At 38.0% G+C, this 25818-nt stretch overlaps 1 protein-coding gene across 1 annotated transcript in view; it reads left to right on the top strand.

Annotated features, from left to right (window-relative positions):
* The window catches only part of ARHGAP10 (Rho GTPase activating protein 10), a 385966-nt gene that overhangs the window by 317719 nt on the left and 42429 nt on the right, over positions 1-25818 (top strand). Inside the window, exon 20 of the mRNA XM_007496250.3 lies at positions 24623-24782. Within this exon, the coding sequence (XP_007496312.2) occupies positions 24623-24782 (160 nt within the window). The remainder of the gene's footprint in view (positions 1-24622; positions 24783-25818) is intronic.

Here is a 25818-nt window from a genome sequence, read left to right on the forward strand (position 1 = left end):
AGCAGTGCTATGGCTGGGTCAAAGGGTAGATATTCTTTTGTCGCCCTTTGGGCATAGTTCCAAATTGCCCTCCAGAATGGTTGGATCAGTTCACAACTCCACCAGCAATGAATTAATGTCCCTACTTTGCCACATCCCCTCCAGCATTCATTACTTTCCTTTGCTGTTATGTTAGCCAATCTGCTAGGTGTGAGGTGATACCTCAGAGTTGTTTTGATTTGCATCTCTCTGATTATAAGAGATGTAGAACACTTCTTCATGTGCTTGTTAATAGTTTTGATTTCTTTATCTGAGAACTGCCTATCCATTTCCCTTGCCCATTTATCAATTGGAGAATGGCTTGATTTTTTGTACAATTGATTTAGCTCATTATAAATATGAGTAATTAAACCTTTGTCAGAGGTTTCTATGAAGATTTTTTCCCAATTTGTTGTTTCCCTTCTGATTTTAGTTATATTGGTTTTGTTTGTACAAAAGCTTTTTAGTTTGATGTAGTCAAAATTATTTATTTTACATTTTGTGATTCTTTCTATATCTTGCTTGGTTTTAAAGCCTTTCCCCTCCCAAAGGTCTGACATGTATACTATTCTGTGTTTACCCAATTTACTTATGGTTTCCTTCTTTATGTTTAAGTCACTCATCCATTTTGAATTTATCTTGGTGTAGGGTGTGAGGTGTTGATCTATTCCTAGTCTCTCCCACACTGTCTTCCAATTTTCCCAGCAGTTTTTATCGAATAGTGGATTTTTGTCCCAAAAGCTGGGATCTTTGGGTTTATCGTATACTGTCTTGCTGAGGTCGTTTTCCCCCAGTCTATTCCACTGATCTTCCTTTCTGTTTCTTAGCCAGTACCAAATTGTTTTGATGACTGCTGCTTTGTAATATAGTTTGAGGTCTGGGACTGCAAGGCCCCCATCATATGTGTTTTTTTTTCATTATTTCCCTGGATATCCTTGATCTTTTGTTCTTCCAAATGAACTTTGTTATGGTTTTTTCTAAATCAGTGAAGTATTTTGGTAGTTCAATGGGTATGGCACTAAATAGATAAATAAGTTTGGGTAGGATGGTCATTTTTATTATATTGGCTCGTCCTATCCATGAGCAGTTAATGTTTTTCCAATTGTTCAAGTCTAGTTTTAGTTGTGTGGCGAGTGTTTTGTAGTTGTGTTCATATAGTTCCTGTGTTTGTCTTGGGAGATAGATTCCTAGGTATTTTATTTTGTCTAAGGTGATTTTGAATGGGATTTCTCTTTCTAGTTCTTGCTGCTGAGCTGTGTTGGAGATATATAGAAAAGCTGATGATTTATGTGGGTTTATTTTGTATCCTGCAACTTTGCTAAAGTTGTTGATTATTTCAATTAGCTTTTTGGTTGAATCTCTAGGATTCTTTAAGTAGACCATCATGTCATCCGCAAAGAGTGATAACTTGGTCTCCTCCTTGCCTATTCTGATGCCTTCAATTTCTTTATCTTCTCTAATTGCTACTGCTAGTGTTTCTAGTACAATGTCAAATAGTAGAGGTGATAATGGGCATCCTTGTTTCACTCCTGATCTTATTGGGAATGCATCTAGTTTATCCCCATTGCAGATGATATTAGCTGTTGGTTTTAGATATATACTGTTTATTATTTTTAGGAATGACCCTTCTATTCCTATGCTTTCTAGTGTTTTTAATAGGAATGGGTGTTGTATTTTATCAAAGGCTTTTTCTGCATCTATTGAGATAATCATGTGGTTCTTGCTAGTTTGCTTGTTGATGTGGTCAATTATGTGGATGGTTTTCCTAATGTTGAACCAGCCCTGCATCCCTGGTATGAATCCTACTTGATCATGGTGAATGATCCTTCTGATCACTTGCTGGAGTCTTTTTGCTAGTATCCTATTTAAAATTTTTGCATCTATATTCATTAGGGAGATTGGTCTATAGTTTTCTTTCTCTGTTTTTGACCTGCCTGGTTTTGGAATCAGTACCATGTTTGTGTCGTAAAAGGAGTTTGGTAGAATTCCCTCTTTGCTTATTATGTCAAATAGTTTGTATAGTATTGGGGTTAACTGTTCTCTGAATGCTTGATAGAATTCACAGGTGAATCCATCAGGCCCTGGGGATTTTTTCTTAGGAAGTTCTTTGATGGCTTGATGGATTTCAATTTCTGATATGGGATTATTTAAGAATTCTATTTCCTCTTCTGTTAGTCTAGGCAGTTTGTATTTTTGTATATATTCATCCATTTCTCCTAAATTGGTGTATTTATTGCCATATAATTGGGCAAAGTAATTTCTAATGATTGCCTTAATTTCCTCCTCATTGGAGGTGCTGTCCCCCTTTTCATCTTTAATGCTGTGAATTTGCTTTTCTTCCTTCCTTTTTTTAATTAGATTGACCAGTACTTTGTCTATTTTGTTTGTTTTTTCAAAGTACCAGCTTCTTGTCTTATTTATTAAATCAATAGTTCTATCACTTTCGATTTTATTAATTTCTCCCTTAATTTTTAGGATTTCTAATTTGGTTTTCTGCTGGGGGTTTTTAATTTGATCGCTTTCGAGTTTTTTCAATTGCATTTCCAATTGATTGATCTCTGCTCTCCCTTGTTTGTTAATATGAGCTTTCAGGGATATGAATTTGCCTCTGATTACCGCTTTGGCTGCATCCCAAAAGGTTTGAAAGGATGTTTCGCCATTGTCATTTTCCTTGATGAAATTATTAATTGTTTCTATGATTTCTTCTTTAGCTAAACAGTTTTGGAGTATCATATTGTTTAATTTCCAATTGGTTTTAGATTTGGTTTTCCATGTACCATTACTAATCATTATTTTTATTGCCTTGTGATCTGAGAAGGCTGCATTCATTATTTCTGCTTTTTTGCATTTGTGTGCTATGTTTCTGTGACCTAATGTATGGTCAATTTTTGTGAATGTGCCATGTGGTGCTGAGAAGAAGGTGTATTCCTTTTTATCCCTATTTATTTTTCTCCATATGTCTATTAATTCTAATTTTTCTAAGATTTCATTCACTTCTTTTACCTCTTTCTTATTTATTTTTTGATTTGATTTATCTAAATTTGATAATGGTTGGTTTAAGTCTCCCACTAGTATGGTTTTATTGTCTATTTCTTCCTTCAATTCTCCTAGTTTATCCATTAGAAATTTGGGTGCTATATTATTTGGTGCATACATGTTGATTAATGATATTTCCTCATTGTCTAGAGTCCCTTTTAACAAAATATAATTACCTTCCCTATCCCTTTTGATCAGGTCTATTTTTGCATTGGCTTTATCAGATATCATGATTACCACTCCTGCCTTCTTTCTATCAGTTGAGGCCCAGAAGGTCTTACTCCATCCTTTAATTCTGACCTTGTGGGTGTCAACCCGCCTCATGTGTGTTTCTTGAAGACAACATATGGTAGGGTTTTGGATTCTAATCCATTCAGCTATTCGTCTACGTTTTATGGGTGAGTTCATCCCATTCACGTTCAAAGTTATGATTGTCATTTGTGGACTCCCTGGCATTTTGATTGCCTTCCCTAATTCTAACCTTTTCTTCTTCGGCTCTACCTTTTAGTCCAGTGATTTACTTTGAATCAGTCCCCCTTGTCTCCTCCCTTGATGTTTCCCTTTTTAGTCCCTCCCTTTTTGTTCCCTCCCCCTCCCCCCTCTCTTTCCCTCCCTTTTTGTTCTCCCTCTCCCCCTCCCCCCCTTGGTTTTCCCTTCTCCTTACCCTTGTTGGGTAAGATAGAATTCAAGATCCCAATGGATCTGGATGTTTTTCCCTCTCAGAGTTGATTTCCCTGAGATTGAGGTTTAAGTAAACCCCCCCCCCTCTCTTCCTCTCCTTCTTATAGGAGTTTTCTTCCCCTCCCCTTCCCCTGTGAATCTTTGTGTGAGAACCATTATTCTATTTGGTCTTTCTTTACCCCCTATTTATACATTACATTTTCCCCACATATTAGTATACATAGGTTGATATAAATGTAGTCCTTATAGAAGAGAGTTTGAGTAAAAGAAGATAACATTTTTCCCCTTTCCTTAATATTTACCTTTTCAGGTATTCCTTGCTCTTTGATTTTCGGTATCAAACTTTCCACAGAGCTCTGGTCTTTTCTTTGCAAAAAGTTGGAAGTCTTCTATTTTGTTGAATGCCCATACTTTCCCTTGGAAGTATATAGTCAGTTTTGCTGGGTAGCTGATTCTTGGTTGGAGACCCAGCTCTCTTGCCTTTCTGAAGATCATGTTCCATGCCTTACGATCATTCAGCGTAGAACTTGCAAGGTCTTGTGTGACCCTGATTGGCATTCCTTTATATCTAAATTGTCTTTTTCTGGCTTCCTGTAGGATTTTTTCTTTTGTTTGATAGCTTTGGAATTTGGCAATTACATTCCTGGGAGTTGTCTTTTGGGGGTTTAGTGTAGAAGGTGTTCTGTGAGCTCTGTCAGTGGCTGTATTGCCCCCTTGTTCTAGAATCTCTGGGCAATTTTCTTTGATTATATCTTGTATCACCATGTCCAGTTTGGTGTTTATTTCTGGCTTTTCTGGGAGTCCAATTATTCTTAAATTTTCTCTTCTCCCCCTGTTTTCCAGATCTATCACCTTGTCGGTGAGATATTTCATGTTCTCTTCTAATTTCTTGGTGTTTTGGCTTTGCTTTATTAGTTCTTGCTTTAAAGCCTGGTTTTCTTTTACAGTTTGGTCAAACTGGTTTTGTAGATGCGTGAATTTCTTTTGCATCATTTCCCACTTTTCCTCCCAGAGGGCTTCCATCTTTTTGGTCCTTTCTGATTCAAATTCTTCATGTGTTTGTGGAGAGTTTCTATTTCCTTTGGAAGATTTTGGAGAATTTTCTTGTATATCTTCTTCTATCTGCTCTGTATTTTGTATTTTGGCTCCATAGAATGTGTCCAGAGTCGCCCCTTTCTTCTTATTTTTCTTGGTATTTTGGGGCTTCTGTGCTTCTGTGGAATTTGTCATCTCTGAACGTGGAGGATTGGCTTTTCTTGTCTTTGTCTGGTGATCAGAGGCTTTAGTCCTGGGCAGATGTTGGTTCTATGAGCGTTCCCTGGGTTAAACTGAATATGCCTCACTGGAACTGGAATGGAAGGGTCGGACCACGAGGCCACACTCTCCCCCTGGCTCGATTTCCGGAAGTTGCCTTCAGAATCCCTGGCCGTGAGGCTGTTTCGTCGGCCTGCGGGGGGATGGGCTGCCGCTTCCCCAAGCTCCGAGAGCACAGACTTTCACTGAGACTTGGATAGCAGGATCCAGCCCGTGAGGCTGTCTTGCCCGCCCTGAGGGTTGCTGTTGTTTTGACCAGCTCTCTGCAGCGGAGGCCCCAGGCAGTAACTTTCACCCAGACCGACCAGCTCTTTGCAGCGGAGGCCCCAGGCAGTAACTTTCACCCGGACCGACCAGCTCTTTGCAGCGGAGGCCCCAGGCAGTAACTTTCACCCGGACTGGGACTTGGGTAGAAGACCCTGAGGGTTGTTGTTCCTCAGACCCTGCTCTCTGAGCCCAGTGCAGCTGCCGCTTCCGGGAGCCTTGGACTCTGCGCTCCTACCCCTGAGGTCCGAGGGATCTCGGGTTCTGGCTTTTAAGGGGAGCCATACCTTTTGAACCGGGTCCAGGTCCAGGAGGAGGGTTCCCAGGGTCTGTGCTGTTGATCGTTTTGAATTTCGGCGCCTTAGGAGCTTCTAGTTTGAGATCGGTCGGGAAGGGTTTTCCGGAGATCTGAACTTCAGCTTTCTCTAAGCCGCCATCTTAACCGGAAGTCCCTCTCAGTTTTTTATAAGAAAACATTTAAAAATAAAATATAGGAGATGGTATGGCTAAAAAGACCAGAAAAAAATTTTAGAGTTTTCGTGGCCCACAAGCTTAGCATGAGTTACCAATATGATGACAGCAGCTAAGGAAGAGAACACATTTCTTTTTCAAAAATTTATTTTATTTTCCCGCAACTACATGTAAAACCAGTTTCCATTATTTAAAAAAAATTTTTATTCAGAATATTTTTCTGTGGTTATATGATCCCCCCTCCCCAAACCTTTCCCTTCTGTCTCCTGGAGCCGACAAGCAGTTCCACTGGATTATACATGTATTATTGTTCAAAACCTATTTTCATGTTATTCATATTTGCAGTAGAGTGATCATTTAACATCAAAATCCTAATCATGTCCCTATTGAACCATGTGATCAATCCTATGTTTTTCTTCTGTGTTTGTTTCCACAGTTCTTTCTCTAGATATGTATAGCTTCTTTCTCATAAGTTTCTCCATATTGTCCTGGGTCCTTGCATTCCTTCTAGTAGAAAAAGTCCATTATATTCGATTGTGTCATAATGTATGTGTACAGTGTTTTCCTGGTTCTGATCCTTTTGCTCTGCACCAATTCCTGAAGGTTGTTCCAGTTCACATGGAATTCCTCCCATTCATTATTCCTTTGAGCACAATAGTATTCCATCACCAACACATACCACAATTTATTCAGCCATTCCTCAATGGACACCCCCTCATTTTCCAATTTTTTACTACCACAAAGAGCACAGCTCTGAATATTTTTGTCCAGGTCTTTTTCCTTATTATCTCTTTGGAGTACAAACCCAGCAGTAGTATGGATGGGCAAAAAGGTAGTCATTCTTTTAAAGCTCTTTTTACATAGTTCCACATTGCCCTCCAGAATGGTTGGACCAATTCATAACTCCACCAGTAGTGTATTAGTGTCCCAATTTTTCCACATCCCCTCCAACATTTATCACTTTCCTTTGTTGCCATATGACCAGTCTGCTAGGGTGAGGTGGTACCGCAGAGTTGTTTTAATTTGCATTTCTCTAATCAGGAGGGATTTAGAACACTTCTTCATGTGCTTATTGATACTTTTGATTTCAGCTTGTGAAAACTGCCTATTCATTGACCCATTGTCAATTGGGGAATGGCTTGATTTTTTTTTGTAAATTTGACTTAGTTCCATTTATATTTGGGAAGTTAAAACTTTGTCAGAGAATTTTGTTACATAAGTATTCTCCCAGTTTGTTCGTTTCCTTCTTTTTGGTTGCATTGGTTTTGTTTGTACAAAACCCTTTTAATTTGATATAATCAGTATTCATTTTACATTTTACAATGTTCTCTATCTCTTTCTTGGTCTTAAATTCCTTCCTTTCCCACAGATCTGACAGGTATACTAATCTATGTTCACTTTATTTATGATTTTACTCTTTATATTTAAGTCATTTTGAATATATCTTGGTATAGGGTATAAGATGTTGATCTAAATTTAATTTTTTTTCCAATTGTTTTCCAATTTTCCCAGCAGTTTTTTGTCACATAGTGAGATCTTTACACAAAAGTTGGGATCTTTGGTTTTATTGAACACTAGCTTGCTGAGGTCATTTACCCTAAGTCTATTCCATTGATCCACCCTTCTGTCTCTTAGCCAAGTATCATATTGTTTTGATGACCACTGCTTTATAGTACAGTTTAAGATCTTGTGCTGATAGGCCCCCATCCTTCAGTTTTTTTTTCATTATTTCCCTTGATGTTCTTGATCATTTGTGCTTCTAGGTGAACTTTGTTATAATTTTTTTTTAATTCGATAAAAAAAAAAGTTTTTTGGTAGTTTGATAGGTATGGCACTGAATAAGTAGATTAATTTGGGTAGGATTGTCATTTTTATTATGTTAGCTCATCCTACTCATGAGCATTTAATGTTTTTCCAGTTATTTATATGTAGTTTTAATTGTGTGAAAAGTGTTTTGTAGTTGTGTTCACATAGTTTGTCTTGATAGATAAATTCCTAAATTTTTATATTGTTTAGAATTATTTTAAATAGACTCTAAGTCCTGCTGCTGAATTTTGTTGGAAATATATAGAAATGCTGATGATTTATGTGGGTTTATCTTGTACCCTGCAACTTTGTTAAAGTTGTTAATTATTTCCCCTACTCTTTTAGTTGATTTTCTGGGGTTCTTTAAGTAGACTATCATATCATCTGCAAAGAGTGATAGTTTAGTCTCCTCATTGCCCATTTTAATATCTTCAATTTCTTTTTCTTCTCTGATTGCTACTGCTAGTGTTTCTAGTGCCATGTTAAATAATAGAGGTGATAATGGGCATCTTTGTTTCACTCCTGATCTTATTGGGACCTAGTTTATTCCCATTGCAGATGATGTTTGCTGATGGGTTTTAAATATCTATTGTTTATTATTTTTCGAAATGACCCTTCTATTCCTATTCTTTCTAGTGTTTTCAATAGGAATGGGAGTTGTATTTTGTCAAAGGCTTTTTCTGCATCTATTGAGATAATCATGTAATTTCTGTTGGTTTGTTTATTGGTATAGTCAATTATATGGATGGTTTTCCTAATATTAAACCATCCTTGCATTTCTGGTATAAATTCAGTTGAAAAAAAAAAGAATAATGAGTCTTGAAATTTCTACCTCCCCTTGTTCTCTTCTCCCTGTTGAGACAGTAAGCATTCTCAAAGAGATTTTACATGTGCAATCATGTAAAACATTTTTCCATATTAATTATTTTGTGGATGTAGATGCAAATAAAAAAATTAAGAAATAAAGCAAAAATTTTTTTTCTTTGCTCTTGATTCAGATTCTGTTAGTTTTTTTCCCCTGGAAGTGGATGTCATTTTTATCATGAGTCTTTTGGGATAGTTTATTGTTGAAGATTGCTAAGTTATTCATAGTTATTCATTGTACAGTATTTCTGTCTATGAATGTTGTTCTACTGGTTCTGCTTATTTCACTCTGTTTCAGTTCGTGTAATATTCCATTATAATTATATAATATTGAATAATACTAAATAATAAAACAAATACAAGACATATTCATTCAAGTTTAAGATACTTAATTTAGAAAATTTATAATAATTTATATTTATCTAATTATGTACTTATTAAAATATATATCAACTATGGCATTTCCCAATTGATGGGTATCCGCTCACTTTCTAGTTATTTTCCCCTACAAAAAAGAGCTATTATAAATATTTTTGTGCATATAGTTTTTTCTACTTTTTGTTTTTTATCTCTTTGTTAGGTTAAAGGGTAGGTACTACTTTATAGCCCTTTGGTCATAGGTCCAAACTGCTCTCCAATGCATTAGTGTTTCAGTTTTCCTTTGTCTCCTACAAGTTTTATCATTTATCTTTTCTGTCATAATAGTCAATGTGATAGATATGGGGTGTTATTTCAAAGTTGCTTTACTTTTCATTTCTCTAATCAATAGTGATTTAGAGCTTTTTTTTCATTAATTACTTTGAGAAATGCCTATTCATATTCATTTACCATTAATTAATTGCAGAATGACTTGTATTCTTAAGCATTTGACTCATTTCTCTGTTTTTAAGAAATGAGTCCTTTTTAGAGAGACTGGCAAAAAAGTTTTTGTTCCATTATGATTACTGTATATTACTCTCTATCCTTTTTTCCCTGTTTAGTCCTTCCTCCAATTTGCCCTCCTTTCTATCAGGCCCCTCCCCCCCCCCCAATTCTCTTATCCCCTTCCCCTCCTACTGTCCTTTAGGCTAAGATAGCTTTCTATACCAATTGGCGGTGTATGTTCTTCCTTCTTTGAGCCAATTCTGTGAGTAAGATTCACCTATGCCCCTTCCCACCTATCCCATCTTCCTCTTCACTGTAAAAGCTCTTTCTTGCCTCTTTTTTGTGAGATAATTGACCCAATTCTATTTTCTCATTCTCCTTCATCCCACTGCATTCTTCTTTCTCAAGCCTTAATTTAATTTAATTTTATATCATCATATTCAACTTGCACCTTTGTTCTTCATCGATGTATACTACTTCTAAATGTGCTAATTATGATATGGTTCTTTGGATTTACAAGAATTATATTGCCATGTAGCAATGTATAGAGTTTAACCTTATTGAATGGCTTTTGATTTCTCTTCCCTGTTTACTTTTCTTATGTTTCTCTTCAGTCTTATGTTTGAGAGTCAGGTTTTCCATTCAGGTTTATTCTTTTCATCAGGAATGTGGGGGAAGGATTATGCTCAGTTTTGCTGGGTAAATGATTATTGGTTGAAGTCCTAGCTCTTTTACCCTCTGGAATATCCTATTTCCAAGCCTTCTGATCCTTCAGTGTATAAACTTCCAAATCTTGTGTTATCCTGACTCTAGCTCATGATATTTGAATAGTTTCTTTTTGACTGCTTGCAATATTTTCTCCTTGACCTGAAAGTTTTAGAATTTAGCTATAAAATTCCTGAAAGTTATAGTTTTGAGATCTCTTTCAGGTGGTGATTGGCACCCTTCTTTTGATTTCTTTTTTTCTTTTGATTTCTATTTTTCCTCTGGTTGTAGAATATAAGGGCAGTTTTTCTTGATGATTTCTTGAAAGATAATACCTAAGTTCTTTTTTTTAAATTTTGATGATGGCTTTCACATAGTCTAATAATTATTACATTATCTTTCCTGGATTTATTTTCCAATTTAGTTGCTTTTCCGATTTCACATTTTCTTCTATTTTTTCATTCTTTTCACTTTGATTGTTTCTTGATGTCTCATGGAATCATTAGCTTCCACTTATCTAATTCTGATTTTTAAGATATGATTTTCTTGAGTGAGTTTTGAACCTTCTTTTCCATTTTGCTAAATCTACTTCATAAAAATTTCTTTTCCTCAGTCAATTTGTATATATTCTTTTTTTCCCCATATGGCCAATTCTGTCTTTTAGGAAGTTTTTCTCTTCTTTTTCTCCATTTCACCAATTCTGCTTTTTTAGAAGTTGTTTTCTTCATTGTCCTATTGTGTTAGGACCAATTGCCCTATTCTGTTTTTTAAGGTATTACTTTCTTCAGTATTTTTTGTGCCTCCTTTTACCAAGCTATTGACTTTTTTTCATGATTTTCTTGTATCGCTCTCATTTCTTTTCCCATTTTTTCTTCTACCACTCTTATTTTATTTTTAAAATACTTTTTTATTTCCTCCACAAATGCTTTTTGGACTTGAGAGCAATTCATATTTTTCTTGAAGGCTTTGGATGTAGCATTATTGACTTTGACAATCTTAAGGAGGAATCAGTGGCCGGAAAGCAAGTTTATGGGAAGGAAATAAGACAACTATGACTACATAGCAGTGAGTCATCTTTTCTGTGCAGAGCAGCAGATGTAAAGCTGAGTGACATGAGAGTCTAGTTTATGTCCCCTTTAAAGAAAGGCACTGGAAGGTGTTTGATACTCCACTGTTCAGCCTTTCAGTCAGAGAGGAGAGTGGTGGCAGTCATCAAGAGCTTCTCTTGGGAGAGGCATTTTATTTTGTGGAGTGGAAACCAGATGGGGACAGCAAATGCAAAGTGGGGAGGGAAAACTCAATTCCCTTTTTTTGTAGAAGAAAAGCATGTGGGTTTTTTGTTTGGTTTTTTAGGGGGTGGTGGTGAGAGGGTTGAGGTAAACCATAGATTTTGATGAGTTATCGTGCTAATAAATCATGCAAGGATAGATCCAGTTTTCTTAACATATTATTATTATTTTTTAATTAAGGAAAAAGTCTGGCATTTACTCTCTCTATATATTAACCCAAGATATTTGGAAAATAAGAGATATTTCTGAAAGCCAAAATAAAGCCTCAGTGACACTTCCCTAATCAGCTGAGGCTGGGCTGTCTTGATACACTCTAACATCAAATTCATTTCTACACAGTGTCTTTGGTACATTTTTTTTACAAAAGCTAGTTAAGTGCACACAAAATTTTGCTCACCATTTTTTTGGCTTCATGAATAATAACAACACTTCAATTTGATATTTAAGGGAAGGCAGTTAGATGGCTCAGCAAATTGAGAGCTAAGCCTAGAGATGGGAAGTCCCAGGTTCAAATCTGTCCTCAGATACTTCTTAACTGTGTGACCCTGGTCAAGTCACTTAATTCCTATTGCTTAGTCCTTACTATTGTTCTGCTTTGGAACTAATACATAGTATTGATTCTAAGACAAAGGCAGGGGTTAAAAAAAAGATTTGATACAAAATCTCAGTTCTAAGGTAGAAGAAAAGAAAGGGCTAGGCAATTGGGTTAAGTGACTTCTTTAGGGTCACACAGGAAGTGTCTGGGGACAGAGTTGAACTCAGGATCTCCAATTTCTAGACCTAATTATTCACTGAGCTACCTAGCTGCCCCACACTTCATTTTAAAAATTGCATTTAAACACTTCAGTGTTTTTGTATCCATTACACTTATTGTCCATTTGTTACAAATTGTGTGTGTACATTTTAACACTCCACAAAAAGTGTGTTTTCTTTACATTTATCTCTTGTACATATTGTTTTCTTCAGGTGGAATGTAAGCTTATTGAGAGCAGAAGCCATTTTCATATTTGCCTGTGTCTACAGTGCAGTAGGATAACGGAGGCTTAAGTGCTTGATGAATGTGTTTAATTCTTAAGGTTTAATGCCTTTTTTAGTGCCTCGGCGACTTATATAAGCATTTATTAAGCATTTCTCTGCTAAGCACTGGGTGATACAAAGACAACAAGAGTCTTTTCTCCCTTAGAGCTCTTGCATCTCACTTGGGGCCAAGAATATGGCATGCATGAACAACAGGCATGTGGATAAGGAAATACATGCCTTGTAATTTCTTGAGTCACTCCTGGGGAGGATCAGGTAGGAGGCTGTGATCCAAATGAGCTTTTTCATGGATAGCTCTGCTGACCTTGATGCAATCAGAAAGTGACTCTCTGAAAGACAGATGTAGAAGTGACACTCTTTCAACTCATTTCTTTGTACAGTTGTATGAAGTGCATTTGAAGGGCACAACAAGACTAAGGTTTCCCTCAACATTCTACTGATGCCCTTTAATTCTTGTTTGCTGGCATTTCATTTAGATTGATTGACAGATCCTATTGTCAGTGATGATCAGTCTTGATAATTAGGAAAATTTCCTTCTAGCTAAATTAATTGAACACTTTTGTTCTTTGATCTGTGGAATTTTTTTGAATATATCTTTTTTCCCCCAGACTTTTCTGATCTGGGAATACTTGAAGCTTCAATGAACTCCCTCGCCTTTCTTCAACCCCATCCTCATTAATCCAGATTCCTCTTAATAAACATAACACTTAGTTGAGTTGCATTTTTTTCTTTTAGAAATACTCTCATGGATCTTTGATCTTATCACTATGGGTACTCTCTCCACTGGTGCAGAACACACTTCATTCATTTCTCTCCATTCTGGGTGATAAATCCTCCCCTAGATGGGTGGAGGAGCACCCAAAGAATATTTTAGAGTCTTCCTTCCTCTTTTTTGACCTTTCAGGAATATCAGTGAAGCTTTGGGGCTATCTATTGTAACCCATCTCAGAATCATAGGAGTGTAGTTTGAGAACTGGAAGTAACCTCAGAGTTCCCCATTTTACAGATAAAAGAACTAAGACCTATAGAAACCAGAAGATTTTCCTAAGGTCATTTTGGCAGTAAAAAGTAAATCTGGGATTTGAGTCCACATCCTCTAATTATAAGTTCAAAATTTTCTTCTACTTTACCATCCTGCCTCTTCCTATATTTTTCTAATTAATTTGATTATTTTTACAATGAAAACATTTACTTTTTCTCATCACACTTGTTACCAGTTCATTTGAACAATAAAACATAAAGAAAAGGAAATCCTCAACAAATATTTATAGATAAAACAAATTCCCACATCCTAAAATGTATATTCCTTTCAGCATTTTAAAGCCACCACCTTTCTGACATGCTTGGTCTTTGGTCTCCTTTAATCTTGACTTGTCATTTCATTGATCTGCATTCCCAAGCCTTTTAAAGTTGTTTTTCTCTATAATGTTCTTGTCATTATATAAATTATCCATCTGCCTCCACTTGGCCTCAGTTCATCTGTATCTTCCTTGTTTACTCTGAAAGTATTTATTTGGTCATTGGTGTAATAACATTCTATTTCAATCCTGTAGTACAATTACTTCAACCATTTCCCAAGGATGGACACCTTCTAAGTTTTTATTTTTTTTTTGTTTTTTTTTAATTGGTATGAAAAGAGTTGCTATATTTCTTTCATATGTTTTGGACTAGTTTTCTTACCTGTTAATACCTATTCTGTTCCATTCCATTGACTTTTGAGTGATCCTTGATCTCAGTGCTATGATTCACAAGCAAGAGGATATGAATGAGAATAATGGCATTAAAGGGTTTTTGAATCTTGGAATGACTGAAAGAACTTTTTAAGATTTGTAACTACAAAAAACATTTCCAAAATGATTTTAAGTGACATCCGTCTCTTAAGAAAATTCACACCCCGGATATTCACATGCCTTGTGATAATCACATTTGGTGAGTTTTACATAAGTATCACAGTGTTCAAATATAAAATAAAAAAGGGCCTTGGCTTCCATTCACTTAGATCAGCACTGGGACTGGGATGGGTTGGGGAATGAACACGTGAAATAGGGGACGACTAATTGCTAAATTAGATACTGCTGATATGGACAAACTTCTGTTAAGCACCTTTTCTGTGCCAGGCACAAACAAATGAAACAATCCCAACTCTCAGGAAGCTGTCTGACTCTTCCTGATTCCATTTGTTTTTTTTTTGTTTGTTTGTTTTTGTTTTTTTGGCAAAGATACTGGAGGGGTTTGCCATTTCCTTCTCCAAATCATTTGACAGATGAAGAAATTAAGGCAAAAGGTTGCCCTGAATCACACAGCTGGAAAGAGAGGTTGGAGGCAGGTGTGGAGGACTTTAATGCTAAACAGGAATTTACTTTGGAAGCTGGAGCCCATGGGGAGCCATTGGAGTCGATTGAAAAGGATAGTCCATAAAAATCTGTGTGCCTATAAAAGTACTTTGGCATCTCATTTTAGAGAGGACCATTGAGATGATTGTGATGGCCTGAGAGGGTCAGTCCCAGGTTTTATTTCTGAGATCTGAGCTGTATCTCAAGAGATAGGGTTGATGTAGAGAAGCCCCAAGGACAAGAGCAAACATTGAGAGGCCCACAGGGTGAGAAGGTTTGAGATGACATAGGAAAAATGCTGTAGGATTAAGAGTGAGCAGGGTGCATGGATGAGACCCTCACCGCCCCCCTCCTTTTTGTCATTTATATTTTAAAAGAGTGGAAGAAAATGTGAAGACCCATCCTCTGAGCATCATTTGATTAGGTGGGAGCCATAGACCTTGGCTTCCAACACCAAGGAGAGGAAATGATTGCAATGACAGGGTGTAGCAGAGTGGAAATTGCACTGTGCTTAAAGTTAGGACTCTGAGTCTGTCACTTATCAGCCGTTTGACCATGGATAATTCATGTACCTTCTCTGAACTGATTTCCTCAGCTGTAAAAGAATGTCATACTTTTATTTCCTATCACACAGGCTTTATTGGAGCCAAGTCCAAGACTGGAGGAGGCTTGGAGAGGTGGGGGTGTGTCCTCTGTCTTGCTACTTTCTGAATAGTTGAGATCACATATCCTTTGGGGTCAAGCCACAGCCCTCCACAGGTCATCCCATGAGTCCTTTCTTTGAAGACCACTGTCAAAAGAACTAAATTGCTAGTCTTGATGTCAGGAAAACCTGAATTCAAATCTTGCATTTGATACTTCCTCCCTGTGTGACCCAGTGGACATCATTTAATTTCTCACTAAGTCAGCAGATATATCTACTAAGTCAGAGGTAGATAATGGTGAGAGTCTTCCACCTTCTTTTTTATTAGAGTGAATTCTTCCTGGGACTTCCTGATGCCAAAATAATCATGGATCCTTCTAGTAGGCCTCCTTAGAGATGCTGGGCTTTTTAGGATTTTCTTTTTTAGACTGTCTTGTCTCTGCTGAAATATTTATTCAAGGATTTCTGCTATAATTTTCCCCATTTCTCCATATCATTTTAAATAAATTTAATTTTATTAAGTTCATTTTAAAGTGTTCATATATTAATTTTCTAGGTTTTTATGGATGAGAAAGTTTATTTGTATTTTGTTCCCTTGTTGGAATTGTTATTATTTCTAACCTTTTGAGTTATCATTAGAAAGTCTTTTCCATTTTGCCTTCATGGTCATAGGCACCAACTTCTATCCATCACAGTGGAAGGACATTAAGGAGAAGGGCTGTTGAGGAATTGAGTAGTGGCCTTGCTGTTTTAGTCACATTGTAGTTATGGTGACCATTTTACCAATCCTTCCTTTGCAAGGGCTCATTAAATTAAAAAGTATATACTTTCTTTTCTTTTCTTGAAATTGAGATGAATGGGCCTAGTATCTATGGAACAATTTGGAAAACAGAAATCCCAATGTTATTTTATAAGTGACATGTTACTTCAGAAGGGAATGGAAGACTCCTGATTGGTTTAGCCTGTTTCTTTTTTTTTTTTTTTTTGAAACTTAAGTCCTAGTCTTCAAATATATTGACCCTTGATTCTGATTATGGTATAAATGTTCTGTTTGGTGGTGTAAAGCAATTTGCTCTGACTTTTTTTGATGTGTCAACCAATAAGGCCCCATTCACACCATAATTGAATTGCCAGAGATGGCCATTGACCTTTGGTAGTTGAGGTCATTTTTGCAGTTGTTGTCATGAAGGACAAACCACATTATCATAATTCTCCTTAACTTAAGTGACATTGTAGCACAAGAGATTGACCTGTCAGTTTGCCATACTTTTCTCCTCCAGTCTGTATCAGTTTTTTGTTTGTGTTTGCTAGTGGATGGTCACCATATTTAATCTTTGCCTATCAAAGGGCACAGGGCTGTGCTAGGGACCTCGGGGATTTTGCCTCTGCCCCTACTCCATCCCCTATCCCCTACTTCTTTGAGAGGAGGGAATTGAGGCCTATTGTGATTAAGGGACTTGTCCAAGTTCACATAGATGATAAATACAACAGTTCAAAAATTGCTTTGTGTTTTTCTTAATATTTCCACTTTCTCTTCAATTCCTTAATTTCCCAAGTTGTAATTTATAATTCATCCAGGACCCTCTTTTTTTCCTCATTGAGATTGCCCCCAAATATGTTCTCTTTCAGTTGACTATTTGTCTCAGTTTGGAAATGATGTATTATGTTTTGAAGAGTAAATATTCAAATTTTAATCATTTAATGATTTTTAAAAAAGATTAAAATAAGAGAAAAGACTTCTGAAATTCAGGTTTCCATCTCTTAGACCAAATTTCAGATAAAAGAAATTTCATTACCAAGTAAAATAGTTTTCTCTTGCATGTGACTATCTTTAATCTGTTAGTCACTCACCTTCATTATGTCTCTCCTGTTTTGAGAGGGCAAGTTGGAATCAAAGAGGTTGGGCTCTTGAAACTCCCCTACTCTAGCCCAGCTCTACTGTCGTCACTGCTAGTGGGGCTGTGAATTGGGGTAAGTGGGACATTGGGACCATTTCCTTGTACCTGGTAATTATAATCTGCTTCCCAGTCTACCTCCTACTGATGAGAAGCATAATTAGCTTTCCCTCCTTAATGGGCAGTGACAGTTTTAATTCCTTTCCTCCTTTTTCCCTTCTAATACAAGCCAAAGAGAATGTTTTTCTCTGTTTGAAAAACGGAATCCATTATCAAATGGTAAGAATTCTGCATGAACTCTCAGGCTTCCACAGATTGCCCTGTGGGTGACAAAAGGAGTTTTCTTTGCATTGTAGGATTAAATTAGGAAAAAATAAAATCATTTTACCTGCTGTATCATCCTTGGAAAAGTTGTGTTTTGTTATATTCTCTTTAATTCAATTTTATTCACTGAGTGTTTATTAAGTGCCTACTATATACAGGTACTCTACTAAGGACTAGGACATAAAAAAATTAAGAATCACAGCCTTCAAGGAATTTTTATACTAGTGGGGGGAAATGACCTGAATATATACAGCTGAATAATGGAACATATGTACAAAATGAAGAAAAAGTTGTTTTAGGGGACGGATATGGTACGAGATGAGGGATAGGAAAGGCCATTTATAGAAGTGAGCACAGGGTCTTGAAAGCTTCTAAAAGCCTTGGGGCAGGGGGAAGGAAAGGAGAACATTTCAGGCATGAAATGGAATGCTGGGTGCAGAGCATCCAGGGGAGTCTGACAGGAGAATGGGTGGCTGTGTGAAAGTAGATTATTAAGTGCTTTTAAGTGTGGTGGTGATTTCTTTTTTTTTTTCAGGTAGACCTAAGTATAAAGTTTATTTAATTAATTAATTTAGAATATTTTTCCATGATTCCATGATTTATGTTCTTTCCTTCCCCTCCTCCCACCCCCTTCTCTTCGCCAACAAGCAATTCCACTGGGTTTTACATGTGTCATGGATCAAGATCTATTTTCATATTATTGATATTTGCACTAGGGTGATCTTTTAGAGTCTACATCTCCTGCCCTATCCCCCTTGACCCCTGTGATCAAGCAGTTGTTTTTCTTCTGTTTCTACTCCCACAGTTCTTCCTCTGGATGTGGATAGTGTTCTTTCTCATGAATCCCTATGAATAGTTCTGGATCATTTGCATTGCTCTAGTAGAGAAGTCCATTATATTCAATTGTGTCACAGTATTTCAGTCTCTGTGTACAATGTTCTCCTGGTTCTGCTCCTCTCACTCTGCATCAATTCCTGGAGGTTGTTCCAGTTCACATGGAATTCCTCCACTTTATTATTCCTTTGAGCACAATATTATTCCATCACCTTCAGATACCACAATTTGTTCAGCCAATCGAAGAGCGTCCTCTTATTTTCCAATTTTTTTGCCACGTGGTGGATATTTCTGAGAGAGGGAGGAATGGCAGCCATGGGGAGGCTAGATTAGGGAGCTCATCACAGAGGTATGGCAAGGGGGCCTGCCTACTTTTTTTGGGGGGGTTGTGAGGGCTTGAACTAGAATGTGGCCTTAGGAATGGAGGAAAAAAGGATGGAGGTAAGAAATTTCAGAGAGATAGAATCAACAAGACTCAGCAGCTGATGGCATATGTGGGATGAGGGAATAAGCATTTATGAAGCACCTACTACGTGCCAGGCATTATGCTAAGTGCTTTACAATTATTATCTCATTTGATCCTCCAGTAAACCAATGAGGGTAGGTATTTTTATCCTTATTTTACAGCTGAGAAAATCAAGACAGAGTTTAAGTTTGTTGACCATTTAATGAATGGGAAGAGGGTTGGTAATGAACAAAAATTTATCTGGAATCTTAGGTGGGGTCAAGTGACCTGTGACTTAGCTAGCCGTAGACAGAAAGTTTTGAGTAAAACAAAATTCTGGGCACGAGATTTGCTTTCTCTTAGCATTCAGTTCTGGACATCCTAATTTAGGAAGGGCAATGATAGGTCAAAACCAAGATGGCAAAAGAGCTTGAATTAATGCCGTATGCATAAGGATAGGTCAAAAAGATTGGGGATATTTTAGGAGAGAAGACTTGGGGAGAAATGAAATGGTCTCTAAGGATTGCCTTGGGAAAGAAATAAGGTTCTTTCTTCTTAGCCCCAGAGAACAAAACTAGGAGGAGTGGGTGGAAAGTTACCAATTGATAAATACAGGTTTGATATCAGGGTAACCCTACAAAATGAGCTATCTCACATTGTGCCTGAGGCTAGATTTGAACTTGAGAAGATGCTCTCTCTGCTGTGCCACTTAGCTGCCCTGTGATGCAGAGTGCACATGTAAAACTGGGACAGACTTTATAGAGGAGGTAGGACTTGAGGCAGCCCGAGACAGAGAAAGTGCCTAAACCCCTGGGCGAGCTACAACTGGTGTATTTCAGGAGTGAGCTATCTTCCATGCTTGAGTCCTGGCCATGGTGGGACAGTCTCCCCTTCCACAGAAGCCTTTGTACTTGGAGAAGCTGAATCTGACCTGTATCTGATGCCCCACCATCAAAGCAGTCAGAAAAGCATCCTAAATGCCATCAATGACTTGTTTATGTTAGATACTAATAAAATCAATGGCCTGGTCCTCAAATCATAAATCCAGAACTGGAAGGAACTTTAAAGCCTCATTTTACAAATGAGGAAATTGAGTCTGAGAAAGTGAGGTGAAGTCACATAGCCATTGCCTCAGTTTCCCCTATTTCACAAAATTATGTTGCTATTTTTCAAGTCAAGAAATCTCCCAGGGTTCTAAATGAATTTCTTTAAAGTGCCATTTAGTACACTACTTTGTTTTTTTAAAAAAAAACAATTACTTTGATTTTTTTTTTGATGTTAAAGGGCCAAGTACTAAAAAAAAAGAGATATGAAATAAATTTTGTCACTTTGGGTTTTTTTATACCTGTGGGTTTGGTGTGGTCCTGCATTCAGTGCCTGAGTTCAGTCTCTGTTCCATCATGGCAGGGAGGAAACAACATTGCATTTGCTTCAAAAGTATGTTGGGGACAGGCATCTTTCTGCTTGATCCGTCTGCATAAATATCTGTGATTCTACAGATGGCATTTTCGCATGGCTGGGGTTTGGCAGGAGGAGGCATCCTTCTAATAGGATGTGATTTAATATGTTGAATGACAATGGGTGCTCCTTCAGTGTGCTGGGAAGCCACTCTGTGGGGGCGAGGCTGGGGTGAGATTGGATTGGGGGGAAATGTGGAGTGGGAGTCAGCACAGAAAGCATCCGGGGCTCTCTGCCCCGGGAGTCCTCATTTCCTTCTGGAATGAGGCAGGGACTTAGTAGGTCCTGGCCCTCGTGTTCTCTGCCTGTGCTGGGTCGTGCCCTGCAGACAGGGAAGGCAGCATCTCAAGATTAATGGGGGCCGGCTCCCAGCCCAGGGAAACCCAGGAGCTGCTGTTGGGAGGAGCAGCATCTGGCTGGATTATGTCTGACTCATACTTGAGGTTAGCCCTGCTCTGCCTCAAAAACCCATCGGGCTTTGCTGCATCTGGCCGAGCCATCCTGAGCAGCCCCAGATGAACAGCTGCACTGCAGGTGAATGTGGGGACTGTGCACTCCTGTTCCGTTAGGGGTCCCCATCTAGTGCTCTGATTCCTGGGGGAGGGGAGCAGAGGCCTGGCAAAGTGCTCTTGGCTGTCTGTTCTCTTCTGCACTCTTTGGTGAGGAGGAGAATAAAAAAGATCCGGCTGGAGAAGGCTGAGCTGTCACCAAGCAGAACAGATAGAGTCTTTTTGTTCCTGCTGGGTGGACCAAGTTCAAAAAAGAAAATAAATCAAAAGGAATCCTAGCAGTGGTCAATTCGTGGGTTCTGGTTCATTTGCCAGAAAATTGGCTCTTTTGTTGGGGAGTTGAATTACACCAATTAGCTAAAGCATCTTGTGGTGAAGAGCTGTGGAAAAAGTGACTGTTGCTGGGGGAGCTACGCTCTCCTTGCTGCCTGTATGGTGCTGATGTTCCAAGATGGATTTCAGGGCTTTCCATGGGTGACTTCCCTGGATAAGGTCCTTTCCATTCATTGAGTCTGTCTTTCTTTTGAACCCTCACTCATTAAAAAAAAAAAAGACCTCAGCTCACATTGGTGGTCTCCCCCCCAAAAAAAGCTTACTTCTTTTTCCTAGGGTACCATCAACTCTCAAAGCAGAGCTCATCTCCCACCTTCCTCCTTCCTCCCTTCCCTCAGATGTGAGCATGCTCCTTTTTGAAATTAATTCACATCTGCTCCATATTTATTGTCTATTTTTCCCAGTTGAATGTAAGCTCCTTGAGGGACTGAACTGCCTATTTTTGTTTGTATCCTCATCAGCTAGCCCCTGCCTTAAAAACTGTGAATGCTCAATAAAATGAGTATTGAATTCCACCGGGAATGTTCACCTTGACCAATCTCCCCCACTCCAACTCCATGCAGGCTCTTTATTCTTTCCCCCTCGTTTTTGAACCAAACTTGTAATTTCATGGATATGGAGAACTTGCATCAATACGGATTTGCCCCATGGTACAATAACAGTCAATCAACAATAATAAAGAAAAGCTAGGATTTATGTCATGCCTACTTTATGTCAGACATTGTGCTAGGAGCTTTACAAAAATTCTCTCATATGATCAATGGCCCTGGGTGGTGGTTCTAATATCATTATACCCATTTTTCAATTGAATAAACTGAGGTAGGCAAGGGTGAAGTGACTTTGAGGCAGAATTTAAGTTCCAGTCTCCTTGACCTCAGGCCCAGCAGTCTATCCATTCTGCCAGTTTAGTGAGTGGTCCTGAAGAGTGAGAGGGCAAGTGACCTGCTCAGGATCACATGGGCAATATGAGTCTAAGGCAGACTTAGAATCAGGTCCTTCCCTGAGACTAGAACTCTATCCACCAATGATATCTCGACTCACAAATACCCCCTCGACCACCCGGCTCCCCCCAACAATAAATCATCTCTACAGCTTCTATTCAGGGATGTCCTAGAGCCAGCTTGAAGCAGTTTAAGAGAGCGAATTGTTAAATTTTCAGTGTGAGCATTTCTATTACAGCCAATGTTTAAGTAAAACAAAGGCTTGATAGATTGTCTTGTTAACTGTCTAGACTTTAAAAAAGAGTGATGGAGAAAATGTTAATATAGATTAGATTTAAAAGTGAATTATAGACATTGTTTTTGGGGGGTAGGCTGGTAAGAGGGGAACCTCTCCTTGAACTTTTCCCATTACACTTTTACCTGAATTCTACTAGTCATCATTTAAAAACAAAATCTATATGTTCTCTTCCCCAAGATTTTCCATTCGTACTGTAGATCTATTATTAGTTCCGCCATGTTTGTCCATTAAATGGCTCTGTCAGTGATGAGTTAGGTCTTTTCTCACTAGACTGGTGGAGAAGCAGGGAGAATCTGACAAGGATTAGGGATGTGCAGGAGTTTATTCCAGTCCTGGTTGGAACCAGGCAGGAGAACAAGAGTCCTTTGGAGACTTGGGAGTCTAAGGATCTAACTTCATTTACAGTCTGATAATTTTATATTCTTCATCTCATCAGTGAAATTAGATTCCATGGTTGTGCATGCATGCGTGAGTGTGGTCAGAAGGCTTGTTAATCCTAGATTTCATGGGTATTCTGTAACCATGACCTCTATCTAGGCAGCCATGTTTCTCCCCTCCTTAGTTTGTTGGTGACCAGGCAAGATAGTTAGATTCTTTGAGAGCCACATTTAAACCTGGATGTCAAAACTCTTCTGCTGAAAAAGCATGAGCTTAGAACCTGGCTAAGCTCTCGTCTTCTCTGCAGAAACAGTAATGGAGGAGAATTGTGGATGAAAAGAAATGTGGGTGTATTTTAAGGGTTGTGGTGGGTGTAACTATGCCTCAGAAACAACCCCCAGATTTCCCTTTCTCTTTTCCTATCCTAGCAGAACCCAGAGCCTGCTTCTCATTGTCACCCATGCCCTAAGGACCCCAGGAACTGTTCTACTATGGCCATTCAGCCCACACCCACTTCCCAAAGGTTTTCCTGAGGGGCAGACATCCAGGTGCATTCTAAGGACTCCTGGGTCTTGCCTTTGTCCCATGTGGCTGCCTTCTAGGACTTCAAGACCTTCCCTTCTACATGTGCCAATCACTCAGTCAATAGACATTGATCAAACACTTACTATATGCCAGGCAGTGATATGTGTTAAGTGCAGGGAATAGAAATAAAGGCAAAAGATAGTCCCTGAGGAGCTCACAGTCTAATGGATTGTTTTTTCTAAGTAGCATCTGGGAGCTCCTTTAGAGCAAAATATCTTCTAAGTACACAGTAAGCTGCATCCCTCATACTTAGCACTGAGTGTGACACATTAAGTGGCTAATAAATGCCTGTTTATTTAGGGAGCAGAAAAGTTGCAATAAAAATATAGAGGAGGGGCAGCTAGGTCCCTCAATGGATAGAGCCCCATGCCTAAAGATGGAAGGTCCTGGGTTCAAATGTGACCTCAAACACTTCCTAGCTGTGTGATCCCAATTGCCTAGATCTACAACTTTTCTGCTTTGGAATTGATACTTCATACTGATTTTAAGTCAAAAGATAAGTATTGTTTTAAATATAAATAAAAAATTAAATATAGAGGGAGAACAACTGATTTGCTTTCCACCCTCTGAGTTCTTCACATAAGTCCACAACATATACAAATAATCCTAAATATTTTTAACAAAATGATCCTCTTAGAACATATGCATCTTGAAAATATTTTCTCACTTGGGCTAAGCTTTCCCTCCTGAGCATTTTAGTAGTCTAGATTTTTTGTAACATCCTTCCTTAGTGTTTATAGGGGAGAATAAGACATTTCTCTGTATTTTGGTACTTTACTGCTCAGAGATGGAATGAGGGTCTAAGATGACAACCATGAACCTGATATGCCCTACAGTTTCTTAATGTCATTGATTAGAAATGTATGATTTGGGAGTAACCTGGAGAGTCATCAGGCAACAAGGAATGAAGGTCAGGCCACAGGAATGCATCTCTTTCCTCTTTGGCCCACGAGGTTTTCATTGGCTCATAGCTGTTGCTTTCTTATAGATTGGGGCATCATTGTGGCCACTATCGAGACCACACAGTTTTTGTTTGATTGGATTTTGATTAGAGTTTTATCTTGTGAGCCATCATTTCTTCCTGTGAATATTCCAGATGATTTATTTTAGGAATATTTGGTTTAAAAAGCAACCACTACTTTATAAGACAGGAGACCCAAATAGTCACAGCCTGAATTATAAATGTAATTTTAAGATGATGTTTGATTAATCAGGTAATATTGTCTGATTGTTAGTGGTTTGCCTTTTTTAAAACAGCATTGCTTTAAATCCTTATCTCCCATTTTTTTCTTCTAGCTGACAATCCTAGCCCTCCCAAGGAGGACACCCCAACTGGCAGCCTTGACTCACTTTCTTCACACTCTCCTACACCTGCCATTTTGAGTAGTTCCCCTGGACCAGAAAAAAACCACCTCCTTACAGATGGAGGAGAATTGGTAGACTGGACATCTAACCAGTAAGTAATTATGTCTCAAATCACCAAAACTAAATTTGATCTTTAAGTGAGATCAAAGAAAGAAGAAAAGGTTCTGTGTGTACAAACATGTTTATAAAATTTTTTTTGTGGGGCAACAAAGACATAGAATCTGAAATGATGCCTGTCAGTTGAGGGATGGCTAAACAAGTTATGACATGAGAATATATTGCATTATAGCTGTACTGTAAGAAATAATGAAGAGGGTATTTGCAGATCAACTTGGGAAGACTTATCTGAATTGAAGCAGAGTGAAGTAAGTATATCCAGGAGAACAGTTTATAGTATGACAATAATTTTGTGAAAATGAACAGTTTCAAAAGACATAACTCTGAGAAGTGAAATGATCAACCATGATGCCAGAGTAAGAAAAGTCAAACCCATTGTTTGACAAAGAGGTAATCATGGACTTAAGGGTATATTGTGGAATATGGTCAGTTTGGGAATTTGTTTTGCATGACTATGCCTATTTGTTACATGGATTTCCTTTTTTCCCCCTTTTCTTTCTTTTAGTGTATGGCAAAGAAAACAAGTGCTTGTTAATTTAAGAAATCATTAAAAACAGTTTAACTTTTGGGGTATATCAGATATGACTTTCTTAGGTTTGTTGTTAACGTCCTTGGTGCAAGTTGTTGTCTCCAACAAGGGAGAGAAATCAAAAGTTTTTCCTGGATGGTTTTCCCAATATCCTTGGGGAGAAAAAGGATCCCAGTCTGTACGAGGTTAAAGTGTTCATGAGAGGTTCAGGTCACTGAGAAAATTGGAAAACTTCTGTCTACTCTTCTAGAGAAGTTCTTGCATCACAGAAAGATGTGTGTGTGTGTGTGTGTGTGTGTGTGTGTGAGTGACTGAGCTGATTTTGAGGTACTTAGCCTGACATCCACCAGCCCCTATTGATAGATTTGGGGAATTCATGAAATTGCATGAGAACAAATATATATCTTCATTTTTCACTAACTTCGAACTGAAATTTATAATTTCCTTCAGTTATTCATAAGGATTATTCTTAGAAGGGGTT

Source organism: Monodelphis domestica, chromosome 6, assembly GCF_027887165.1.
Source record: "Monodelphis domestica isolate mMonDom1 chromosome 6, mMonDom1.pri, whole genome shotgun sequence".
NCBI classification, from domain to species: Eukaryota; Metazoa; Chordata; class Mammalia; order Didelphimorphia; family Didelphidae; genus Monodelphis; species Monodelphis domestica.